This window comes from Nicotiana tabacum, chromosome 1, assembly GCF_000715075.1.
Source record: "Nicotiana tabacum cultivar K326 chromosome 1, ASM71507v2, whole genome shotgun sequence".
NCBI lineage: Eukaryota > Viridiplantae > Streptophyta > Magnoliopsida > Solanales > Solanaceae > Nicotiana > Nicotiana tabacum.
Window position 1 is genome coordinate 442,526 of NC_134080.1, and position 8,674 is coordinate 451,199.

General features: G+C 34.4%; 1 protein-coding gene across 1 annotated transcript; it reads left to right on the forward strand.

Annotated features, from left to right (window-relative positions):
- Positions 1-4,005: 4,005 nt before the first annotated feature.
- Positions 4,006-6,519, forward strand: LOC107769640 (growth-regulating factor 8-like). The gene is made up of 4 exons (XM_016588874.2): positions 4,006-4,621; positions 4,736-4,906; positions 5,014-5,290; positions 5,712-6,519. Exons 1-4 carry the CDS (start codon positions 4,339-4,341, stop codon positions 6,388-6,390), a joined length of 1,410 nt encoding a protein of 469 aa, XP_016444360.1. The 5' UTR covers positions 4,006-4,338; the 3' UTR covers positions 6,391-6,519.
- The last annotated feature ends 2,155 nt before the right edge of the window (positions 6,520-8,674 follow it).

Sequence of the window (8,674 nt, forward strand, 5' to 3'; positions counted from 1 at the left end):
ACTTTTCAGTTTTCGGGATATTTTTTTTCCCACTCATAAAATTGTACGTAATATTTTTTAAGTGAAATATACGTCAAAATATAATTTTTAAACTTAACTTCAAATATTATTTTATTAAAATATTATAATTTTTATGTTCAAACGCTTACTTAGCATCACTCATTGATTTTGTACCAAAAAATATCTGTAGTTAGTGCAATGTTGTAAAAGGATGACGCTAAATGTAATAACATCAAAAGGATGAGGCTTAAATGCAATAAACCAAACCCATGGGGCTCTTAGACGTGGACAGGTTTTGGTCCCCACTTCATCTAAGCACAGTGGGCCTCCAAAATTACGTTTCCCAATGCCAAATATAGCAATAGGCATGCATTGCCCTACTGTAAATAAATATGGACGTATTTGTTGTCACGCACATCACCGTCACCTCAATGAATCAAACCACGCCTCGTTACAACGACGGCTACTTTGCTTTTCTTCCTACTAACACTTTCTACGATGCTTTCAACTACTCCATCTATTTTACTCTTTTTCGGCGTTGACTATTTTACTTTTACAGTAATTTCCTTTCTGTTTCCTGTCTAATCTACTCCTCTTTTTACCTCTGTTTTGGTCAATTAATTACATAAATAAATTTCAAATGCAGGGGTACAGTTCTTTCAAGTGAATTGACTTTAAGCTTTTAACAATTATAGATAGAGTACACATAAACGTGTACCCTTACTAACCTTGTTTATGGAAGGTTTGGTCATATACTATTAAAAGTTTATTTAGTTAAAATCTCTAAGTTTATGACAAATGCAGGGGCGGATCCACCCTTGTGGGTGGGGTGGTAGGGCACCCACTCGGTTGGTAAAATTATCATATATTTATGTATAAAAAATTTAAATTAGGTTAAATATATGATCTTGTCACTCCCATTCACATACTAGACAAATGTGTCATGATTGATAAATTTTTTTGAAAGCTTTTCTCGTGTGTAAAATTCAAGTTCGAATTTATCTTGAACCTTCTCTTACTTTCCCATTTCGTTGTGCTTTTATTTAATTCTTTGCTCCCGGTCATTTTCCTTTTGGCTACCCCCAATTTCATATTTGTCGTTTATTATTTTTATTTTTTCCCTCTATTCTATTACGTAATCTGTGATATTTAGCAAGAAAACTAAAAACAAAGGCTCCAAAATTTAAAAATTTCATAATATAAGTATTTCTCTTAATCTCGAATCTTTTAGTTTTCTTCTTTCAAAATCGAAAAACTTGAGTCTTGGTATTTAGATTGAGATCAAAATTAATTTATAATTTTTTAATTATAACATAAAAATTTGTGTTATTCTATGATTGTTAAATACAATTTAAATCTCTTTAGTAATAAATTATGATGAATATTTCACAAGCATTAGATTTATGATTTTTTTTTATAGATCTTATAGTTTATCTAATTCTGCATTTACTTATTGGGTATAATTTATCTATTGAAGATATTTTTTTTATTTTTCTTATTCTGATCGGTGGAGTTCCCTTATTAAAGATTTTATTTTACTTGCGCAAATTTATTTTTAGCATACAAAAAAATATAGTTCCTAGTGAAAATAATGATTTTACTTGTATTATTAATAATAAAAGTGTGATTCCTTCTTTAAAATGTTAATTATGTTTGCTTCTTAATGTCTGGGATGTAATTTTCATACGACAATAATAACATATATATACCCAATGAAATTCTATAAGTAGGGTCTGGAAAATTGATGTAATTTTTATATTTGCAAATAAAGTGCTTATTATATTGCCCAAGTAAACTAAAAAAAATGAACCGGCCAAACGTTCCGAACAAACTATATATTAGTAGTTATTATAAGGTGTACATTAAAGAAAATTTTGACATCCACCACCTTTAAATCCTAGATCCGCCTCTGGACAAATGGAATGTCTTTCTCTACATTAAGTGTTTACAAAGTTTAAATTCCCTTTTAATAATTGTCTCACAAAACACAGTTGTATTGCGAGATAGCAATAACTATGCGTCACTAATATCTAGTGAGCCTGAGGAATCTCCCTTTTTGCCACTTCCAAATTGATAATCTGGTATCTGGTTCATGTGATTTTCTATTTGCACCTAAAATTCTTCTTATGGAATTAGAATAGTAGACAGCTCCAGTTTACACAATTTAGGCTTAAGGTTGCAATTCTATAAAGGTTTTCTATTTTAATACCCAAGCCTCTTTCAATATTCACGAGCTCACTCGCATCCCAATAACAAAGGAGTTAATAAGAAAAGTAAAACTCCTCTAACTTAAATTAGTCGTATTATCATCGGGGATACTAATTTTTTCTTAACCAAAAGGGAGGGTGAAGCTAGTAGTCTCGCAACGAGTTCGAATGAATCCAATAATTTTTGTTTAGACTGTGTATTTATTTTAAAAAGTTTATTAAATATGTACAAATATTAAATTTAGTTATTAATATTTGAAATCATTGTTCTAAAATACAAAACCATAGGGTTTAAATTCTAACTCCTCCTTTGCTTGGAATAATTTTTGAAGTAGAAATTAATCCTTGTGGAATAGCGTCTATTTTCAATTCTATATTGAGAAATCCTTTTAGTTTCAAATTATAGTAAACTATAAAAGAAGATACTAATTGACAGTCCAATAATACGTATTCCTTCTATTTTCTTATAGAAGCAGACCCAGAATTTGAAGCTTATAAATTTTCTATGGAACTTGTATGGGCCGAAAATTACCTTTGATATGATCCAACTATGCTAATATTAAGGAGGCACTCGCAAACTGCCACGTATCATCAGTTCGACTTCAAAAAAGACTTGCCCAAGATCCAAGTGGTCTCTCAAGTGACGAAGGGAACGATCGAAGAGTCATCATAGATTAAGGTCGAAGTCGAGCATCTTAGATAGAGTTGTAAGGGCTAGTTTTGGGATAAGACAAAAAAAAGAAAGAATATTCTAGTTGATATTTTCTGCACCTGTACTATTATGATTTTTAGGAATATGTTCCTTATAAATAGAAAGAGACACAATGATAGGGGGATATTCACTTGTAAGAAAACACATTGACTTTAAAAGAAGAATCTGGCTTATCTGCAAGGGTACGAGAAATATCTTTTTCACTAAGATTCTCGTATAAATTTTCCAGTTAATCCAATAACTACTTGAATATTCGAAAGCTCATCAATCATTCATCATTGTCAGAAGGAATATCCTCAAATCTCACACCTTTTCGGGTGATTTGCATGTTCTTATTTACTTGATTGCCATTCATTGTTATTTATTACTCCATCAGTTCCAATTTATGTGAACATATTTGACTGGGCACGGAGTTTAGGAAAAAATAAAGACTTTTGGAATTTATGGTCTTAAACAACTCAAAAGGGGGCCTAGAGTATTTGTGTGGTTATAAAAGTTTCTCATTAAAGATAGAATTGTAACCTTTAGCTAAATTGTTACCAAATTTAGAAAGGGGTTATTCTTTTTAGAACGGACCAAAAAAGAAATAGGTTTACATAAACTGTAACAGAGGGAATACTATTTAATGTCATCCTCCACCTTTTAGGTCATTGAACATTGTTAGTATCTTCAACATCTATTGCCTTTCGGTCAAACATATATATTATCAACTACAATATCGATTAATTTATTTTTGGATATTCATATTAATTAAGATTGACTCTATTTCTTTCGAATCTAATTAGTTGAACCCGAATCTAAATTTTAAATCCAACAAAACCCACAGCTCATCTTAGTTAATAGATTCACAATTAAATATTAATATGTATTTAATAAACTTCTCGATACAAATATATATTGATTGCGCAAAAATGACTGAATTTGACCAAACTCAGCACCTAATAGGTTAGCTCCGCCCCTCTTACATAATTTAGTAAAGAAGGTATTTGGTAGTCCAACAACGCGCAATTCTTCTATTTTCTTACTCCTTTATTTTCAAAATATTTTTATTTTGTCTTTTATATTTGGAATATGACTTACATAATAATAGTTGGGGTAGAAGGATGAGGCACGAGGGGACCAATTAATGGGTTTGTCCCGTAATACCACAACGGGGTTCGAATGTTGGAACTATAGGAAGCAACGCAGCAGCAAATATCTGCTGTAAAATGGCGGCAACTTAAGCTAATCTTTACAACTCTTGAACCGCCTCTGTAATCTGTACTTATTTATCTCAATTTCTGTCTCTTTTTTAGATAAGAAAACAAAACTTTGTTTCAGCTTTGGCTCTACCTAGCTTTAAAAAATCCCAGGGCTTTTAGCTACAACTTTTTTTTTTGGAGTTTACTGTAGTAAATTAGAGAGCTTTTGCTGGAGAATATGGGGAACGGCGAAAACACTGAGCTTCTGGATTTGAAGATGAAAACCACTGAATCATCACCATCTTCATACCCTTATAAAAGAACTATGTTCATGTCCCCCTCTTCTCATCCTCACTTGGCTGCTTTTGATAAAGAGACTAGCAGTAATAGTACTTGTCTTGCTGATGACGGAGGAAGCGGCGGCGGAGGCGGCGGTGGGCCCGGGGATTTTGTGGGGAGCGATAGCTACGCTGCAGCAGCACTTTCATCTAGGGCTTTGCAACCTTTCAGCTGTTCTGCTAGTACGTTTTTTCAATCTCTCTGTTACATATTCTCTTTTTTTTGGGTACCAAAAAAGAAGAGTTGCAGAAGAAAAAAACAAGATTTGAGGTTTTGGGATTATTTTGTTTTTGCAGGAGAAAGCATGTTTCTTTCTGGAAAAGCTCCTTTTACAGCGTCGCAGCTGCAGGAGTTTCAAAGACAGACAATAATATGCAAATACATAATGGCTTCCGTTCCTGTTCCTCCCCAGCTACTCCTACCTTTGTCTAATAATCCATCTTCAGCTCACCTCCCTCAATCTAACAGTAAATCTTGTCCTTTTAAATTTGTCTATATTAATGTATCCTCTTTACCTTTTTTATTGCACTATTTGTATGTTAAAAGGGTGCGAATGTTTGTTTTGTATGTGTAGCATCGGGTTTGGATTTGAAGTTCTCAAGAGGGTCAGATCCAGAGCCATGGAGGTGTAAGAGAACAGACGGTAAAAAATGGAGGTGCACAAGGGATGTAGCTCCTGATCAGAAATATTGTGAGCGTCATGCTCATAAAAGCAAACCCCGTTCAAGAAAGCCTGTGGAAATTCACAATACCAACAACAATTCCAATAATCGACACCCTCCTCCTCCTACTACTCGCAACCACCACCGCTCTTTACAATTTCCAACTGTGCAACTCTCTGAACAAACCAGGTGTGTAGTTTTTTGAAAGATCTTTCCTTTGAATCTTACATTTCAATCTTGAAGGGAGACTTGGCTTAATTGGTAAACTTGATGTCATGTGATTTAGAGGTTACAGATTCGAGCCGTGAAAATAGTCCCTCGTACAAATTGCAGAAATGTAGGGTAAAGTTATGCCTTGTCGTCTAGCTTTTTCTCGGACCCGTACATAGCGAAAGCTTAATAGACCGGGCTGCCTTCGAACATTTCAATTTTCCATGTTCATTCATATGTGATGTGACTATACTTAAATTTCCTATGTGGGTATCTTATTGATTCACTTTTTGTTCTTATCTTAAGGAGTTATGTGGGTGGGACTAGTCTTTTCTGGACTTTTATACCTATGCAAATAAATGTGAAATTGATTGGTTTTCTTTTTCTGCTTTTATGAAAGGTGCATTGAGTGGTTAGGGAGAGGAGACCGAGGTGGCACTATCCCTATCATTAGTTGTAACCAGCAAAATTTGCAGCAACTCATGCAATCATCTTCTGGAATGGGATTCAACAATGACCACACGGACCTTAACAGAAGAAATACACCAGCATTTCAAATGCAAGACGAGGCAAAATTATATCCTATGAACAACTTTAATCAGTACATATCAAATAGGAGTAGTGGCCAGACATTGGAAAGTAGTCCTCTAAAGAATGAAGAGTGTAGTGACTCGGTAATTGCCTCATTACAGGGAAGAACGACTAGGGATTTCATCGATGCTTGGTCAAAAGACGGACTTAATGATGGTATAAGCAACAACGGGTCTTTTACTTCGCTAACGTTATCAATGTCTGGTTGGAATCATGGAATGGATGAGGATAACGAACATGCGCAAGTGAGCATTAATAGAATGCTGGATTCCGAGAGAAGTAGTGACGAGGTTTTGAGGTCACAGTGGCTTAGCCCTGTTTCTTGGATGAGTTCAACAGCACCAGGAGGTCCTTTAGGTGAAGCATTGTGTCTTGGAAATGCTACTAATTTACCTTCACCTCATGGCTATAGCAATAGTACTGCTAACAGTAGTTGCAGCTTCAATTCCTGTGAGAATGGTAGCCATGGACTCGACTTCATCGGCTGATGATCGTGCAATTTTCGCCGCTTGTAAAATGGTGAAAGCATGTAACAACAATCTTTGATTTTTGAAAATTTGACAGTCCCATCTCTTGTTCTATTTCAGTTTTAAGTATCATTCACGCGGTATGCAGAAGCTTTTGATTATCAACTATTTCTTCTCTCTATATATACTACAAATCTCAGTGATTGAATTCCCACATTATATTGTTCTCTATGAGTAGGAGGTTGCACTCTAGATTATGAAAAGAAATTTGATCATATTCTTGAATAGTGAGCAACCTTTTAATGCTAGTCCAAAAATCAACCATGCAGTTACTCTGGAATTATTTTTGTATGATTACGAATCTATTGAGAATTCTTTTGGCGTCTCTAATATTTGCATGAAAAATGCCAAAGGTTGGATCAAGTAAACCAGTTGTTGCAGTGCTCGTGACTGGGAATTGAATGCATTTATTAACATCTTGAAATATGAAGGCAGCAATGCTTCAATATCCAAGGGACGATACTACCTAGTAGGTGTAGTGTTACATCATTTCAAGCATTTAGTGTTTCATCTTTTAATGCTACAAGAGATATTTTCCTAAAAATATAACGTTGTTAAGTTGTGCCGTCTACGTGAAGACGAGGTTCAAGATTTAAACGGTAGATTTGGGCTACGATAATAAGCCGAGTCGACCTAATATTTCTGACAGGTTATAACATGAATTTATGTTTTATGCATTTTATTACCGTGCTAAGAGGTAAAGTCTGAAATTTTTCATATCATGATGGCCTAGAGAATAGAGTAGTAAGCAGGATGCAAGTGTATTTAATTTAAACGCTTAGGAGTCGTTTGATTGGGCAAATTATCCCAAGATTAATTACACCAATCAGTTATCCCGGAATTATTATCCCACCTTCACATAGGGATAAAAATACACTACAATCTCCGGATAACTAATCACGGGATTAGTTATACCGCGATTTTATTTTACTTACTCTGCAATTAATTATCCCAACGAAACGTGGGATAAATTCATCTCAAATTTAATTTTGAGATTAATTATTCTTTCTTCCTCGTACCAAACTGTTTAACCAAAAAAATGGAATTTTAGTCAAAGCTAGAATTTAGAAGAACACGAGTTACTGATAATCGAAAGAATATGTAAAAGAGAGTAATTTGGGTAGCAAGAATATAATCAGGAGAAAAACAAGTAAACCAAAATATATTCCAATAGTGTTTCGTGTCCCTACAATTGATCTCAATTATCTCCCTTTTATAGCTATTTGGGAGATATGCATTTTGCCCTTGTCTTAATAAGGCTATTATGAGTAATTAAAGACATTGAATGCTACGTTACACAATCATTGTATTTAATACAGATTTTCTAACATATTCAGTATTTAATGCTCATTAAATACTGTATCTGTACTCTCATATATTGTCAGATTCATTCCCCTTAATTCCCTTACCTAAATGACTTAAATAGATACGGGCGCCGAGTCCTTTGAATATTTGCCCGTGTCTCTTCCTTTGCCTTTGCTCGTATCTGTTGCAACTCGTGTCTCTTTGCCAGTTGTAACTCTGTGACTAATCTACGTGTCTTGACACGTCATCTTTATTCCACTTTAATATGTAAACTCAATTTTTCCCAATACAGATAGTCCCCCACTTGCCATTTATTCATCAATTGAATATTTGGGAAGTAGATTTCATTAAAACGAGAATTTTTGTCACCATTAATGCTATGACAAAATTGATGCTTCAATTGTCACTTCTATTTAATGCTCTTTACACGTGTCACCTTTTTATTAGTTCTGCAATTCTGCAGCCCTTTTAAGGCTTTTTCATGGCTCCATTATTCACGAAACGTCAGTTATCATTATTATGGTACTTCCACCATCACACTTTTTCCTTCGACGGTCGCTTATCAGTATAAATATAACTTCTTTCTTTGTCTTTTCCACATAAAGTTTACTGAATATTCAACCTCTCAAATCCCTGTTTGCTTCTTTATCGTATCATCCTTCTTCATCATGTCTTCTTCAAATTCTAACCCTAGAAGGATCCTATAGTTGATTCCTTCCCTAATGCCCCCATTAGAAGCAGAAGGGGAGGTAGACTTCGTAATTTAGGATTTGTTCGTGATTCTTCCAATCCTTTACCTAGTTCTGGCCCTTCTTCTAGAACTAGGGGTTCACTTTCACAAAGATCTTATTCAAGAGGTAAAGAACCTTCTGAACCTCTTCGTGAGCCTACAGTAGAGGAGATAGTTCCTACGGAACTATCTTTTTATCATGACAGAGAA

Bases quoted from the DNA above. Each gene is read 5' to 3' on its own strand.
- LOC107769640 (XM_016588874.2), top strand. From the start codon at position 4,339: ATGGGGAACGGCGAAAACACTGAGCTTCTGGATTTGAAGATGAAAACC. The intron at 4,622-4,735 runs GTACGTTTTTTC...TTGTTTTTGCAG, and splicing joins ACCTTTCAGCTGTTCTGCTA to GAGAAAGCATGTTTCTTTCT. The intron at 4,907-5,013 runs GTAAATCTTGTC...TTGTATGTGTAG, and splicing joins TCACCTCCCTCAATCTAACA to CATCGGGTTTGGATTTGAAG.